At 41.5% G+C, this 17,781-nt stretch overlaps 1 protein-coding gene across 4 annotated transcripts in view; it reads right to left on the bottom strand.

Annotated features, from left to right (window-relative positions):
• Positions 1–329: 329 nt before the first annotated feature.
• Positions 330–17,781, bottom strand: part of LOC128686744 (juvenile hormone esterase-like) — a 29,378-nt gene continuing 11,926 nt past the window's right edge. For 3 of the 4 annotated variants that reach the window (XM_070082306.1, XM_070082304.1, XM_070082307.1), the window contains 6 exons: positions 14,412–14,507; positions 10,044–10,147; positions 9,337–9,505; positions 9,043–9,160; positions 7,199–7,379; positions 330–628 (listed from right to left, as the gene is read on the bottom strand). In XM_070082306.1, coding sequence (XP_069938407.1) covers positions 449–628; positions 7,199–7,379; positions 9,043–9,160; positions 9,337–9,505; positions 10,044–10,147; positions 14,412–14,507 — 848 coding nt within the window. In that variant the 3' untranslated portion in view covers positions 330–448. The remainder of the gene's footprint in view (positions 629–7,198; positions 7,380–9,042; positions 9,161–9,336; positions 9,506–10,043; positions 10,148–14,411; positions 14,508–17,781) is intronic. The other variant, XM_070082305.1, reaches the window with a different exon arrangement.

The raw sequence follows: 17,781 nt of genomic DNA, 5'->3' as shown, positions 1-17,781 counted from the left end.
TTCATAAACTGTCGCAGCAAGCAGTTTCACAAATACTCTATGCGCTCCGTTCAGCGCTACCCCATACAATTCACTATCTTGTATGCCGTATGTCTCCCTGATTATCTTGGGTAAGAGTATTTGAGCTGAACTAGGTGTAATCGCACCTCGAAGCAGTTCAATACCAATAGTGTTAACGCGTCTGCGATAACAAACCGCCATCTCAACACCAGTAATTTCCCAGCGGTGTCAACAGAGACACAACACCACCTCCTCGTACCACTGCTGTCAGGTTACTGAGGAGCGTCAGGCAAGGGGGTCTACACAGCCCAAGAGCGATGCAGACAATACACTAAGCCTGTGAGTCTTTCATTCAGCACAAGCTGTGCTACGAAGGCTCGAGCCTTCGTCGGCTCTTCGCCAAACACACCTACTCAGATGCACTCGCACTGTGAATCCCTTTAACACATCACGCAAGTTGATTGTTTTTCCTGCGCAGTGTGCCGAGGAGCGCAGCGGCTACGATGACAGTGCACGCAAGCAGACCAGTCAGGATACCTGTAGCCAGCTGCCACTGTTTCGTCTTGTGCACTTGCTGGTCGAACTCTTCTTTGGACACCACCTGTGGCTCGACTGTGCTGCTCACCGCCTGAAAATGAAGAAAATTGGAAGGTAAATATTAAATCAGTATTTGTGGTACAGCAATGAGGTGGACACGACACAGTAAGACTGAGATCTCCAGTATTTCACATTCTCTAATTTTTATTGTAATGTTGGTAGAATTACCGACAATATGTTAAGTAAGTATAGGAGCCTTTGAACCAAGTGAGAGAGTAATTGTGGTAGGGGACCTGAATGCTAAAGTAGGAGAAACTTTTAGAGAGGGTGTGGTAGGAAAGTTTGGGGTGCCAGGTGTAAATGATAATGGGAGCCCTTTGATTGAACTTTGTATAGAAAGGGGTTTAGTTATAGGTAATACATATTTTAAGAAAAAGAGGATAAATAAGTATACAAGATATGATGTACGGCGAAATGACAGTAGTTTGTTGGATTATGTATTGGTAGATAAAAGACTGTTGAGTAGACTTCAGGATGTACATGTTTATAGAGGGGCCACAGATATATCAGATCACTTTCTAGTTGTAGCTACACTGAGAGTAAAAGGTAGATGGGATAAAAGGAGAATAGAAGCATCAGGGAAGAGAGAGGTGAAGGTTTATAAACTAAAAGAGGAGGCAATTAGGGAAAGATATAAACAGCTATTGGAAGATAGATGGGCTAATGAGAGCATAGGCAATGGGGTCGAAGAGGTATGGGGTAGGTTTAAAAATGTAGTGTTAGAGTGTTCAGCAGAAGTTTGTGGTTACAGGAAAGTGGGTGCGGGAGGGAAGAGGAGCGATTGGTGGAATGATGATGTAAAGAGAGTAGTAAGGGAGAAAAAGTTAGCATATGAGAAGTTTTTACAAAGTAGAAGTGATGCAAGGAGGGAAGAGTATATGGAGAAAAAGAGAGAGGTTAAGAGAGTGGTGAAGCAATGTAAAAAGAGAGCAAATGAGAGAGTGGGTGAGATGTTATCAACAAATTTTGTTGAAAATAAGAAAAAGTTTTGGAGTGAGATTAATAAGTTAAGGAAGCCTAGAGAACAAATGGATTTGTCAGTTAAAAATAGGAGAGGAGAGTTATTAAACGGAGAGTTAGAGGTATTGGGAAGATGGAGGGAATATTTTGAGGAATTGTTAAATGTTGATGAAGATAGGGAAGCTGTGATTTCGTGTATAGGGCAAGGAGGAATAACATCTTACAGGAGTGAGGAAGAGCCAGTTGTGAGTGTGGGGGAAGTTCGTGAGGCAGTAGGTAAAATGAAAGGGGGTAAGGCAGCCGGGATTGATGGGATAAAGATAGAAATGTTAAAAGCAGGTGGGGATATAGTTTTGGAGTGGTTGGTGCAATTATTTAATGTATGGAAGAGGGTAAGGTACCTAGGGATTGGCAGAGAGCATGCATAGTTCCTTTGTATAAAAGCAAAGGGGACAAAAGAGGGTGCAAAAATTATAGGGGGATAAGTCTGTTGAGTATACCTGGTAAAGTGTATGGTAGAGTTATTATTGAAAGAATTAAAAGTAAAACGGAGAATAGGATAGCAGATGAACAAGGGGGCTTTAGGAAAGGTAGGGGGTGTGTGGACCAGGTGTTTACAGTGAAACATATAAGTGAACAGTATTTAGATAAGGCTAAAGAGGTCTTTGTGGCATTTATGGATTTGAAAAAGGCGTATGACAGGGTGGATAGGGGGGCAATGTGGCAGATGTTGCAGGTGTATGGTGTAGGAGGTAGGTTACTGAAAGCAGTGAAGAGTTTTTACGAGGATAGTGAGGCTCAAGTTAGAGTACATAGGAAAGAGGGAAATTATTTCCCAGTAAAAGTAGGCCTTAGACAGGGATGTGTGATGTCGCCGTGGTTGTTTAATATATTTATAGATGGGGTTGTAAGAGAAGTAAATGCGAGGGTCTTGACAAGAGGCGTGGAGTTAAAAGATAAAGAATCACACATAAAGTGGGAGTTGTCACAGTTGCTCTTTGCTGATGACACTGTGCTCTTGGGAGATTCTGAAGAGAAGTTGCAGAGATTGGTGGATGAATTTGGTAGGGTGTTCAAAAGAAGAAAATTAAAAGTGAATACAGGAAAGAGTAAGGTTATGAGGATAACAAAAATATTAGGTGATGAAAGATTGGATATCAGATTGGAGAGAGAGAGTATGGAGGAAGTGAATGTATTCAGATATTTGGGAGTGGACGTGTCAGCGGATGGGTCTATGGAGGATGAGGTGAATCACAGAATTGATGAGGGGAAAAGGGTGAGTGGTGCACTTAGGAGTCTGTGGAGACAAAGAACTTTGTCTTTGGAGGCAAAGAGGGGAATGTATGAGAGTATAGTTTTACCAACACTCTTATATGGGTGTGAAGCATGGGTGATGAATGTTGCAGCGAGGAGAAGGCTGGAGGCAGTGGAGATGTCATGTCTGAGGGCAATGTGTGGTGTGAATATAATGCAGAGAATTCGTAGTTTGGAAGTTAGGAGGAGGTGCGGGATTACCAAAACTGTTGTCCAGAGGGCTGAGGAAGGGTTGTTGAGGTGGTTCGGACATGTAGAGAGAATGGAGCGAAACAGAATGACTTCAAGAGTGTATCAGTCTGTAGTGGAAGGAAGGAGGGATAGGGGTCGGCCTAGGAAAGGTTGGAGGGAGGGGGTAAAGGAGGTTTTGTGTGTGAGGGGCTTGGACTTCCAGCAGGCGTGCGTGAGCGTGTTTGATAGGAGTGAATGGAGACGAATGGTTTTTAATACTTGACGTGCTGTTGGAGTGTGAGCAAAGTAACATTTATGAAGGGGTTCAGGGAAACCGGCAGGCCGGACTTGAGTCCTGGAGATGGGAAGTACAGTGCCTGCACTCCGAAGGAGGGGTGTTAATGTTGCAGTTTAAAAACTGTAGTGTAAAGCACCCTTCTGGCAAGACAGTGATGGAGTGAATGATGGTGAAAGTTTTTCTTTTTCGGGCCACCCTGCCTTGGTGGGAATCGGCCAGTGTGATAATAAATAAAAAAAATGTTAAGTAAAAGGATACAAGTGCAACTAATGTGACATTTTATTGTGGCAACAATGACACAGAGGGTATATGTATACGCTGTGTCCATGCAATTTTTGTAACGGTTTGACAAAGCTCCTGGAGTTTACCTGGAGTTTACCTGGAGAGAGTTCCGGGGGTCAACGCCCCCGCGGCCCGGTCTGTGACCAGCCTGTGATCAGAACCTGATCAACCAGGCTGTTACTGCTGGCTGCACGCAAACGAACGTACGAGCCACAGCCCGGCTGGTCAGGTACCGACTTTAGGTGCTTGTCCAGTGCCAGCTTGAAGACTGCCAGGGGTCTGTTGGTAATCCCCCTTATGTATGCTGGGAGGCAGTTGAACAGTCTGGGATGTTGCATCCGGAGGCTTGTAGACTACCACAATGACTAGGTTTTGGTTCTCGATCTTTACTGCTAAAACTTCCACTACATCATTTGAGGCATTAAGCAGTTCTGTGCAAAGAAGTGACTCTGCAATGTACAGGCCACCCCCCTTCCTTTTGCCTGTTCACTCTGTCACATGTGTATAGGTTGTAACCTGGGATCCATATTTCGTTGTCCAAGTGATCCTTTATGTGGGTCTCAGTGAAAGCCGCGAACATTGCCTTTGCCTCTGCAAGCAGTCCACGGATGAAAGGTATTTTGTTGTTTGTTGCTGGCTTTAGACCCTGTATATCTGCAAAGAAGAATGTCATCGGACTGGTGACATTGTTGGTACTGGGGGGGGGGGATTTTTTTCCGGCGTTAGTATCTGTATCTGTTGGTTTGGAGTGGAGGCCATCGACTGTGGTTCCACTCCAGGAATGACTGGATTTGGTGTACGATTTCAGCCATTTCCTGCCAGTTTTTTTTTCCTTCCTTGCACTAAAAAACCTCTCCCTCTTGAGTGGCTGTGGCTACCCAGGTTTTCCCATGGCCTGGATGTTTTGTATCTTTTTGTCCCCTTTAGATGGTGTGCCTGACAATTTAAATTATAGCACAGTCTTTCCTGTACTGAAGAGGTACACATTTCAGGGTGAAAAAGCTTACAGGAAGGGAGTTTGCATTTTCCTGCTGTCATATGGGCACGGCATTTTCTAGGGTGGTCATAGTTGCACGTCCCATCTGTTTTTCCAAATTTCCCATAGTGCATAGTATGTGCACAGGCTTGGTTTCCGTTTGCCTTGGGTTTCTGTGACTGTATTCCCTGTTGGTGCATGTTTACCTGTCTTATTCCTATCCTCCCTAGCACCAACAATGGAGCTCCCACCAGTTGTTTTTGGTAATATATCCTCACTATTGCTAGTGGAGTCCTCTTGTTTGTTATTTCCTGTGGTATTTCTAGTTTGCAATATTGGTTTTATCTTATCTTTGACTACACTTGTTTCCCCACTACGGCTCCTGTCTCCCATGAGGTCATTTATATGCATTCCTGCGTATAATTCCCGACTACCTGGACAAAATCTCCAGCTTCACCATTACTGTCTCATAGGACAGCACCTCCAGCTTCACCATTACTGTCTCCCAGGACAGCACCTCCAGCTTCACCATAACTGTCTCCCAGGACAGCACCTCCAGCTTCACCTCCAGCCTTACAGTTTCTGACTACATGGCCAGTATCAGGGGCAGTACCATTCAGCCCAGACTTTTTATGTTCCCATCTGTTGTAGAAAGCTTCCAGGTTGTCTATGAAAGCAGCTTTGATGTTATCCTCTTTTAATACCATTGTGATTTTAGTCCACAGATTTATCTCATTTGGGCACACCCAAAAACACTTCCCTGTTTTAATACTGCTTGTAGCTAGTTCTTGGATATCTGCACAAGGGGCGTGACACCAATTTCCACAAAAATGACAATTTATCCATGTGGAGGCCCGTTTGTTTGATTGATTGCAGACTACACAGGGCTTCATAATGATTTGAATGGTTGATTTACTGTAATTCTACTAGCAACCTCTTGAATACTTTATTAATAACCTCCTTAAATGAAGCTCTAGCTATTTGTATTTCTATTTCTGGCTGTACTTGTATATTAGGACAGCTTACCGGAGTATGCTCCTGTTTTATATTTATTGTTTGTGTTTGATAAGGGCGCCTACAACCCCATCCGTTTACAGTCTGCTTTATTGTCCAAGGAATCCGTTTGAAACTGGTCAAGGGTTCGGACCAGTCAAGGGTTCGGACCAGTCGAGGGTTCGGACCAGTCGAGGGTTCGGAACCAGTCTGATCTGATCAGTGGGTCACTTATTTAAAACATACTGGTCGGTGATTTGGGCTAACACATGAACGATCTACTGGAAATTATCTACCCGAGTAATATGTGATTTGATTGATACAAAAGTATAACTTGCGTGTTGAAGAACCGGTGACTGCTGGCACTCCTACAATGACGAACGGTCGAGCCTCAACCCTTGTTTATCAATCGCTGTATCTAGCTTTTCTAGGTTTTTTCTGTCTCACCACAATAATTGCTATATTATCACTACAGTTGACTGGTGAAAATTTTGGAGGAAGGACGCTTTTTCTGTAGTAATATTTTCTTCTCGTTGTGTATATTGCGACCGCTTGTAACTACAGGTTATATGAAAAACACAGTATACGTCTGGCATTTCAAGAAAAAAGAATGCAACAGTAGGTATCTTTATTTCGAAACGTTTCGCCTACACAGTAGGCTTCTTCAGTCGAGTACAGAAAAGTTGATAGAAGCAGAAGAGACTTGAAGACGATGTAATCAGTCCATCACCCTTAAAGATTTGAAGTGGTCAGTCCCTCATTCTGGAGAAGAGCCTTGTTCCATAGTCTGAAACAATATGGAGTTGAAGTGACAGGATGGAGCCTTATATAGCGCCAGGAGGTGAGACGTAGGTCACTAGTAGAGGTAAGAACGCAGATGTTGGATGTCAGGTCCCTCTCAAATCCAGCCGTTCTCACTAGAAGAGGATGTCGAAGTTGATTTTAGGTCTGTACCAAGATACCCTTGTGTTGGACTGATTACATAGTCTTCAAGTCTCTTCTGCTTCTATCAACTTTTCTGTACTCGACTGATGAAGCCTACTGTGTAGGCGAAACGTTTCGAAATAAAGATACCTACTGTTGCATATGTGTCTTACCTAACAATCTGTCGGTATTTTATACCATTTTAATGTTCAAGAAAAAAGAAACTAATGAAAGTCACTCCACTCCACTAAGTACCATTATAATACTGGTTAGTTGCTACTACAACACTGTATTCTGCTATTCACTGGTATCACTAGATTATATGCGAGTACACTAGCAAGCCAGGAAGATTATTAAAACAGCTGACCAGTGTGGTAAGTTTCTGGCGACTTCTGGCACCTGCCTCTATAGGCTTATCACTTCATTTACAAATTCACCTGTTTTCAAATGACACTTTAGCCTTTATTATCTACATACTAGTGAGCCACTGTAGTATACACTATACACTATGTACACACAATATTATCAGGGAGACTTTCTTTCCTCTGACAAAGAAACGTTGTCACAATAAAAATGTCGCATTAGCTGCACATGTGTCCTTTACTTAATTTTACTGATAATTTATTGAGAAAAATTTGATTGTAAACAATATTTAGGAGAGAGAGGGAGAGAGAACAACTGACCTGCGTGGTGGGACTTACCACATCCCTGTGGTAGTTCCATCGCGTGAGAAAATCCTGGGCTACTGTGAATGTGTCAGTGATGAGCATGAAGTTGGGTTGTGTAAGGGAGAAGGTCTGCCACTTCTCTATCTCTCCCTTCCACTCCTCACTCTGGCATTCACCATCGTCAGGAGTCGGGTTCCTGTCAGAGGCAGAGAAATCAGTTTGATCTTACCTTTGCGACGCGGGCAGAGTGAGCAGGTGACGCATTTTATGACTGAATATTTTTTTTCCAGTTAAGTTATGACCCAGACAACCCCACGTGAAGAATGAGCATTTATTATACTTTTACGTCAGAGTTCGTGGGTTACCGTATTTTCTGGCATATGACGCCAGCTTTTTTTCCCACGAAAAGTCTTGGAAAATCACCCTGCGCCTTATATGCTCAAGATTAGGGTCCAGAGTAGGCTTTGAGTTACACTTTAGCTAACGTTACTTTATACTTCAGCTAACGTTACGTTACACTTTAGCTAACGTTACATTACCAGTAAATAATTTCTTTTAATAATCCTAAAAGTTTCCATCTGCATACCACGAAAATACGTCAAGAATAATTACACATATAGGTACTGTAGCTGTACATACATAATACTGACATTTATTCATACTCTATAAACATACTGAACACATCTTTTAAAAACAATTGTGTAATACAATATTCCATGTGGTTGTGTCGCACAGTAATACAATGCTTATAGAAACTTTTGGAAGACATCGTGATCGTCACTGGTACAGCGAACCCCACACAATACAACGTATATATACACAAAACACAACGTATATACGTACACAACACAACGTATATACGTACACACACAACGTATATACGTACATAATCGTATATATACTCAGACATTCATTAAGAAATGATACCGAAGTGTACCCAAGAATATAGGTATAAATCAAGGAGATGACAACAACAAGGGATATACAGGTAGGCGAAGAGACTGCGAAGCGGTGATGGAATAAAGCAACACAAGACTTAATCACGACTTAATCGGTCGTAGAATAATGTTAAACCTTTTCCCATAGAGGTGAAACGTCGCTAAAACAAAGTTTACCAAGCTTTATGTGTGCCTTCATCCAACAAGGGGATTAAAATGCTGAATCAAGAGAGCACTCACAGAGATAAATTAAAATTAAACGGACGCAGATTATAACTGGATTTACGTAATTATTAGTTGGCCAAAGAGATGAATTAGTGAAAATAAATAAGTAAATAATTCATGTTAAGCGCTAAAACCACGTGGGTCATTCAGCCCAAGACATGATGGAGGCTTGATCCTCCGTCTGCCCCGATGGACACATCAGAGAAAGTTATTGTGTGTAACAGAGTCTGCTTCCCACTGGCCAGTAGGTCTATTACAGTGCCCATTTGGTATATATTATTAACGTCGAAAATTTTGTAAATAACACACCTAGACAATTATTCAGTTGGTCAAAATCTTCAAAATATTTTGTGACAAGAAAAAAAAGAAGATATACGCTGAGAAACAAGGTTTTATGGGGACAAATCTATACGTTCTGTGTAGCACTTTATCAAGTCATGATAAACGTTTCGCTCTGCACAGAGCAAAACGTTTTGTAGCTTATCCTGCAACGTGTGTCTTCTCTTCGCTGTTGTAGGTAGTACGTCACTGAAATCTAATATGGGACACGGCCTAGATATGTTGTTGCTGACTCCAGCAGATGAGACGTCAGTAGATGAGTCGTCACTAGATGACACGTCAGTAGATGACATGTCAGTACATGACACGTCAGTAGATGACACGTCAGTAGATGACACGTCAGTAGATGATACTCACCCACATATTGCGAAGTTGGTCCAAAGTGTCAACATACGCTCTACCATGACCTTCTGACGATCGTCCAAATCACTGGGAAGGTGGAAGAGGTAGAGGAGCTCGTCAGCGTGTGAGATACCTAAAGGAGAAGAATTTTTTTTTATTTTCTCCCCTCTACACTACTCTCTCTCCTTCTCCCTCTCTCTTTCTCTCTCTCTCTCTCTCTCTCTCTCTCTCTCTCTCTCTCTCTCTCTCTCTCTCTCTCTCTCTCTCTCTCTCTCTCTCTCTCTCTCTCTCTCTCTCTCTCTTTCTCACCTCCAGGCACAGGAATATCAGGCATGGACAAGAAGATCCATGGGAAAAGCGAGTCGTCCGCCTCGAACTCCCAAGAGTAGAAGTATACTGGTACCTCGTCAGGAGCCACTCTGTTGACGTAGTGCACCAGCTCCCACAAGCCAGCCTTGAGAAACATCACTCCACCCATCTGTAAGGCAAGAAGGAAGACAGCATGGACGGCCAGCGGCACTTCATCCTAAAGAACATTCAGCGCCCTGTGCCATCAAGGAAAAAACTGGCACACACATTTTAAACCCATCCATACAGAGTGAAAAAAGCCACTAGAAAGAAAACCCACCAAATTAAAACAATATGAAAAATGTACTTCACAATTAGTAAAAAAGAAATCATCTCTGTAAACTTCGCCAAATAAATTACCAATAAATCAGTTTCTTAAACATTTATCAACAGCCCTTGGAGGAAGCAACTGAAATGCTCTTGATCCAAGGACTATAACTCCTACAGGGTTTAGCGCTTTCCCAGTGAAAACAATAATAAAATAATATAAGTTAATAATAATAATAATAATAATAATAATAATAATAATAATAATAATAATAATAATAATTATAATAAAGTTTGGAGAAGCAGATTGTTGGTATTTATTCTCTCCGCTGTCGAAATAAATTTATTTCACATGCAAGCATATTTACAACAGCTACGTCTTCAAACCATGATTTACTTACGTCAATCATGCCTCCCACCATGGTATCCCAGTCTCCCATGGTAGCGTAGGGAAGATACGCCACTTGCATGGTATCAGTGATGGCACCATTCTTGTCGTCTATACCTGGATGAGGCAGAGGACGGAAAGTGACAAGTCAGACTCTGCATCGGGAGTGTTTCATTCAGTGAGTCAGTGTAGCAGTTTCTCAGTCCACTGAACTAACTGTTAATCTGTCAGTTGAGCAGACAGGCAGTCATACATATCTGCAATCAAAGAGGCATTCTGCCACTCGCTCATTAAATCGAGAAAGAAGTTGGTTAGTTACTAAGTTACTAACTCAATCAACTATGAGGTATGTCAAGTTCTTAGTCAACTTTGAGGTATGTCAAGTTCTCAGTCAACCTTGAGGTATGTCAAGTTCTTAGTCAACCTTCAGGTATGTCAAGTTCTCAGTCAACCTTGTGGTATGTCAAGTTCTTAGTCAACCTTGAGGTATGTCAAGTTCTTAGTCAACCTTCAGGTATGTCAAGTTCTCAGTCAACCTTGTGGTATGTCAAGTTCTTAGTCAACCTTCAGGTATGTCAAGTTCTTAGTCAACCTTGAGGTATGTCAAGTTCTCAGTCAACCTTGAGGTATGTCAAGTTCTTAGTCAACCTTCAGGTATGTCAAGTTCTTAGTCAACCTTGAGGTATGTCAAGTTTTTAGTCAACCTTCAGGTATGTCAAGTTCTTAGTCAACCTTGAGGTATGTCAAGTTCTCAGTCAACCTTGAGGTATGTCAAGTTCTTAGTCAACCTTCAGAGGTCAACCTTGAGGTATGTCAAGTTTTAGTCAACCTTGAGGTATGTCAAGTTTTAGTCAGTCAACCTTGAGGTATGTCAAGTTCTTAGTCAACCTTCAGGTATGTCAAGTTCTTAGTCAACCTTGAGGTATGTCAAGTTCTTAGTCAACCTTGAGGTATGTCAAGTTCTTAGTCAACCTTGAGGTATGTCAAGTTCTCGGTCAACCTTGAGGTATGTCAAGTTCTTAGTCAACCTTGAGGTATGTCAAGCTCTTAGTAAACCTTGAGGTATGTCAAGTTCTTAGTCAACCTTCAGGTATGTCAAGTTCTTAGTCAACCTTGCGGTATGTCAAGTTCTTAGTCAACCTTCAGGTATGTCAAGTTCTTAGTCAACCTTGAGGTATGTCAAGTTCTTAGTCAACCTTGAGGTATGTCAAGTTCTTAGTCAACCTTGAGGTATGTCAAGTTCTCAGTCAACCTTGAGGTATGTCAAGTTCTTAGTCAACCTTCAGGTATGTCAAGTTCTCAGTCAACCTTGAGGTATGTCAAGTTCTTAGTCAACCTTCAGGTATGTCAAGTTCTTAGTCAACCTTGAGGTATGTCAAGTTCTCAGTCAACCTTGAGGTATGTCAAGTTCTTAGTCAACCTTCAGGTATATCAAGTTCTTAGTCAACCTTGAGGTATGTCAAGTTTTCAGTCAACCTTGAGGTATGTCAAGTTCTTAGTCAACCTTCAGGTATGTCAAGTTCTTAGTCAACCTTGAGGTATGTCAAGTTCTTAGTCAACCTTCAGGTATGTCAAGTTCTTAGTCAACCTAGAGGTATGTCAAGTTCTTAGTCAACCTTGAGGTATGTCAAGTTCTTAGTCAACCTTGAGGTATGTCAAGTTCTCGGTCAACCTTGAGGTATGTCAAGTTCTTAGTCAACCTTGAGGTATGTCAAGTTCTTAGTAAACCTTGAGGTATGTCAAGTTCTTAGTCAACCTTCAGGTATGTCAAGTTCTTAGTCAACCTTGCGGTATGTCAAGTTCTTAGTCAACCTTCAGGTATGTCAAGTTCTTAGTCAACCTTGAGGTATGTCAAGTTCTTAGTCAACCTTGAGGTATGTCAAGTTCTTAGTCAACCTTGAGGTATGTCAAGTTCTCAGTCAACCTTGAGGTATGTCAAGTTCTTAGTCAACCTTCAGGTATGTCAAGTTCTCAGTCAACCTTGAGGTATGTCAAGTTCTTAGTCAACCTTCAGGTATGTCAAGTTCTTAGTCAACCTTGAGGTATGTCAAGTTTTCAGTCAACCTTGAGGTATGTCAAGTTCTTAGTCAACCTTCAGGTATGTCAAGTTCTTAGTCAACCTTGAGGTATGTCAAGTTCTTAGTCAACCTTCAGGTATGTCAAGTTCTTAGTCAACCTTGAGGTATGTCAAGTTCTTAGTCAACCTTGAGGTATGTCAAGTTCTTAGTCAACCTTGAGGTATGTCAAGTTCTCGGTCAACCTTGAGGTATGTCAAGTTCTTAGTCAACCTTGAGGTATGTCAAGTTCTTAGTCAACCTTGAGGTATGTCAAGTTCTTAGTCAACCTTCAGGTATGTCAAGTTCTTAGTCAACCTTGCGGTATGTCAAGTTCTTAGTCAACCTTCAGGTATGTCAAGTTCTTAGTCAACCTTGAGGTATGTCAAGTTCTTAGTCAACCTTGAGGTATGTCAAGTTCTTAGTCAACCTTGAGGTATGTCAAGTTCTCAGTCAACCTTGAGGTATGTCAAGTTCTTAGTCAACCTTCAGGTATGTCAAGTTCTCAGTCAACCTTGAGGTATGTCAAGTTCTTAGTCAACCTTCAGGTATGTCAAGTTCTTAGTCAACCTTGAGGTATGTCAAGTTCTCAGTCAACCTTGAGGTATGTCAAGTTCTTAGTCAACCTTCAGGTATGTCAAGTTCTTAGTCAACCTTGAGGTATGTCAAGTTCTTAGTCAACCTTCAGGTATGTCAAGTTCTTAGTCAACCTTGAGGTATGTCAAGTTCTCAGTCAACCTTGAGGTATGTCAAGTTCTTAGTCAACCTTCAGGTATGTCAAGTTATTAGTCAACCTTGAGGTATGTCAAGTTCTCAGTCAACCTTGCTGTATGTCAAGTTCTTAGTCAACCTTCAGGTATGTCAAGTTCTTAGTCAACCTTGAGGTATGTCAAGTTCTTAGTCAACCTTCAGGTATGTCAAGTTCTTAGTCAACCTTGCGGTATGTCAAGTTCTTAGTCAACCTTCAGGTATGTCAAGCTCTTAGTCAACCTTGAGGTATGTCAAGTTCTTAGTCAACCTTCAGGTATGTCAAGTTCTTAGTCAACCTTCAGGTATGTCAAGTTCTTAGTCAACCTTGAGGTATGTCAAGTTCTTAGTCAACCTTCAGGTATGTCAAGTTCTTAGTCAACCTTGCGGTATGTCAAGTTCTTAGTCAACCTTCAGGTATGTCAAGCTCTTAGTCAACCTTGAGGTATGTCAAGTTCTCGGTCAACCTTGAGGTATGTCAAGTTCTTAGTCAACCTTGAGGTATGTCAAGTTCTTAGTCAAACTTGAGGTATGTCAAGTTCTTAGTCAACCTTGAGGTATGTCAAGTTCTTAGTCAACCTTGAGGTATGTCAAGCTCTTAGTCAACCTTGAGGTATGTCAAGTTCTCGGTCAACCTTGAGGTATGTCAAGTTCTTAGTCAACCTTGAGGTATGTCAAGTTCTTAGTCAAACTTGAGGTATGTCAAGTTCTTAGTCAACCTTCAGGTATGTCAAGTTCTTAGTCAACCTTGAGGTATGTCAAGTTCTTAGTCAACCTTGAGGTATGTCAAGTTCTTAGTCAACCTTGAGGTATGTCAAGTTCTTAGTCAACCTTAAGGTATGCCAAGTTCTCAGTCAACCTTGAGGTATGTCAAGTTCTTAGTCAACCTTAAGGTATGTCAAGTTCTCAGTCAACCTTGAGGTATGTCAAGTTCTTAGTCAACCTTAAGGTATGCCAAGTTCTCAGTCAACCTTGAGGTATGTCAAGTTCTAGTCCAACCGATCAATCAGTCAGCTAATTAACCAGAAAACAAATTAGCTGATTAATTAGATTAATAGGCTGTCATTCACGCAAATAACCAGTCATCAAAAATAACCATAAATATTGATGCAGACGTGGACACCGTGACCTTACCATAGATATTGATGCAGACGAGGACACCGTGACCTTACCATAGATATTGATGTAGACGGGGACACCGTGATCTTACCATAGATATTGATGCAGACGAGGACACCGTGACCTTACCATAGATATTGATTTAGACGGGGACACCGTGATCTTACCATAGATATTGATGCAGACGAGGACACCGTGACCTTACCATAGATATTGATGTACACAATACACAAATAACCCGCACATAAAAAAGAGAAGCTTACGACGACGTTTCGGTCCGACTTGGACCATTGACAAAGTCACACTAACCAGAAGTGGAGCAGGACGGCTATATATAGGCAGGAAGAGGTGGTGGTAGTAGTAGAAGTAGTAGTACAAGAATGATATATAATACCGATGTAGACAGGCACACCGTGACCTTACCATAGATATTGATGTAGACGAGGACACCGTGACCTTACCAAAGGCACTGATGATCATGTGAAGTGCTTGGTCTCTCATGAAGTCGGTGTCGTTAGGGGTGTGATTTTTGGGGTATAAGTAGTCCTTGTAGGCCACTGTTGGACGGAATGAGATGAGGTCAGTGGTGTTACCTGAGTCAGTCGTGTATTATAGGGTTATCAGTGAGAGAAGATGGAGCCAGTAAGGTAGGGTTATCAGTGAGGGAAGATGGAGCCAGTAAGGTAGGGTTATCAGTGAGGGAAGATGGAGCCTGTAAGGTAGGGTTATCAGTGAGGGAAGATGGAGCCAGTAAGGTAGGGTTATCAGTGAGGGAAGATGGAGCCTGTAAGGTCGGGTTATCAGTGAGGGAAGATGGAGCCAGTAAGGTCGGGTTATCAGTGAGGGAAGATGGAGCCTGAAAGGTCGGGTTATCAGTGAGGGAAGATGGAGCCAGTAAGGTAGGGTTATCAGTGAGGGAAGATGGAGTCAGTAAGGTCGGGTTATCAGTGAGGGAAGATGGAGCCAGTAATGTAGGGTTATCAGTAGGGAAGATTGAGCCAGTAAGGTCGGGTTATCAGTGAGGGAAGATGGAGCAAGTAATGTAGGATTATCAGTAGGGAAGATTGAGCCAGTAAGGTCGGGTTATCAGTGAGGGAAGATGGAGCCAGTAAGGTCGGGTTATCAGTGAGGGAAGATGGAGCCAGTAAGGTCGGGTTATCAGTGAGGGAAGAGGGAGCCAGTAAGGTCGGGTTATCAGTGTAGGAAGATAGGGATCAGTGAGACAAGGGAGGGAGCTGTTAGGTCTTTAAACTAGGAATAGTTAGTGGTATGGGTTTTGACGGGAAAACAGTGTAGTAATATGAGTACTAGGAGAACTAGTATTAGGCAAAATGAGGTGGATATTGGAAAGCCAGTGGCACTAGGTGACAAGGACAGTAATAGGTTTAGTGGAATAACAGAAAGGAGCAGGAAGGGTAAAGAGACAGGTGGGTCCTTAAATATATATTACACAAATAGTCGTAGTGCTAGGAATAAGATGGACGAGTTGAGACTAGTTGCTAGTGCAGGTAACATTGATGTATTTACCATAACTGAGACGTGGTTCAACACGAAAAATCGGGACATGCCTTTTGAATGTCACATACAGGGATTTAAATTGTTCCAAGTAGATAGAAGTATCGGGAAGGGGGGTGGGGTGGCACTGTATGTCGGAGATAGCTTGAACTGTTGCATAAAAATGGGTATTAAGTCTGAAGTAACACACACAGAGTCTGTTTGGATAGAATTTTCAGAGGGACATGAAAAATTGATTTTAGATGTGATATACCGTCCCCCAAACTTAGATAGGGACCAAGGGAGACTACTATGGGAGGAAATTGTTAAGGCCACAAGGCACGATAATGTAGTAATTCTAGGAGACTTTAACTTTAGTCATATTGATTGGAATTTCTTGACTGGGAATTTGGAATCAAACGACTTCTTAGAAGTAGTTCAGGATTGTTTTTTGAAGCAGTTTGTGATACAGCCTACAAAGGGAAATAACCTTCTTGACTTGGTTTAGGCAAACAAGGAAACTCTTGTTAATAATTTAGAAATTACAGAGGAACTCGGCACAAGCGATCACAAATCAATTACCTTTAGCATTGAATGGAAGTATGACAGTAGGGATAATTCAGTACTGTTCCCAGATTTTCGCTTAGCAGATTACAATGGGCTTAGAGAACACTTATCATCTGTGGATTGGGGTAACGAAGAGAGCTATCAGTATGACAGCTTTCTTAACACAATACATGCTGCCCAAAGGACTTTTATCCCATATAAGGAAATTAGATCGAATAGAAATGATCCCAGATAAATGAATAATAGACTCAGATATCTTTTAGGACAGAAAAAAGGAATTTATAGGCGCATCTAAAGAGGTGAGGGTCATCTTATGAATCAGTATATTGACATTAAGAGGGACGTTAAAAAAGGGATAAGAAAAGCTAAACGGGACTATGAAATTAAAGTTGCTAGGGATTCGAAAACTAACCCAAAAAGTTTTTTCCAGGTTTATAGAACAAAAGTTAGAGATAAGATAGGTCCCCTTAAAAATAACTCTGGGCATCTCACTGACAAGGAGAATGAAATGTGCTCTATTCTTAATAATTATTTTCTCTCGGTTTTCACTCAGGAAGACACTAACAATATCTCAGTAATTAATTGTTATAGTGGGCCTGATGATGATAAATTATGCAATATCACAGTCACTACCGAATTGGTTATCAAACAAATAGACCGGTTAAAGCAAAATAAATCCCCGGGCACTGATGAACTTTTTCCAAGGGTTCTTAAAGAGTGTAAAATGGAACTTTGTGAACCATTGACTAATATTTTAAATATTTCTCTTCAAACAGGTGTAGTGTCTGATATGTGGAAGATGGCTAATGTAATTCCTATTTTTAAAGCAGAGGACAAGTCGTTTCCGTCAAATTACCGCCCAATAAGCCTAACCTCAACTGTAGGGAAATTACTAGAGTCAATTATAGCTGATAATATAAGAAGCCATCTGGATAAGCACAGCTTGATTAATGATACTCAGCATGGATTCACGAGGGGCCATTCCTGCCTAACTTATTTATTAACCTTCTTCAGTAAAGCTTTTGAGGCCGTTGATCATGATAAAGAATACGATATTGTTTATTTAGATTTTAGTAAGGCTTTTGATAGAGTACCGCACCACTGTTAAAAAAAGTGGCAGCTCATGGCATTGGGGGAAAAGTGCTGTCATGGATCGAGTCATGGCTCACTAATAGGAAGCAGAGAGTATGCTTAAATGGGGTTAAATCCGAGTGGGGATCTGTAACAAGTGGCGTTCCACAGGGATCAGTCTTAGGCCCGTTGTTGTTTATAATATATATCAATGACCTTGATGAGGGTATTACTAGTGATATGAGCAAATTCACCGATGACACAAAGATAGGTAGGATAATTGATTCAAACGTAGATGTTATGGAACTTCAGGAGGATTTAGACAAACTCTGTTCTTGGTCAGAAAAGTGGCAGATGCAGTTCAATGTAGATAAATGCAAGGTTCTGAAGCTCGGGAGTGTCCATAACCCTGGTACTTATAAGTTAAATAATGTAGAACTTAGCCATACAGATTGCGAAAAGGACTTGGGGGTTATGGTGAGCAGCAACCTTAATTAAACCAAGACAGCAGTGCCTAAGCGTACGTAAAAAGGCAAATAGATTATTGGGATTTATATCAAGAAGTGTAAGCAACAGAAGTCCAGAGGTTGTACTGCAGCTTTATACATCATTAGTAAGGCCTCACCTAGATTATGCAGCTCAATTCTGATCTCCATATTACAGAATGGATATAAATTCGTTAGAAAACATTCAGCGTAG

The sequence above is a fragment of the Cherax quadricarinatus genome, chromosome 7 (assembly GCF_038502225.1).
Source record: "Cherax quadricarinatus isolate ZL_2023a chromosome 7, ASM3850222v1, whole genome shotgun sequence".
NCBI classification, from domain to species: domain Eukaryota; kingdom Metazoa; phylum Arthropoda; class Malacostraca; order Decapoda; family Parastacidae; genus Cherax; species Cherax quadricarinatus.
Note: the sequence above shows the minus strand (reverse complement) of the source record. Positions and strands in the feature narration are given on the sequence as shown.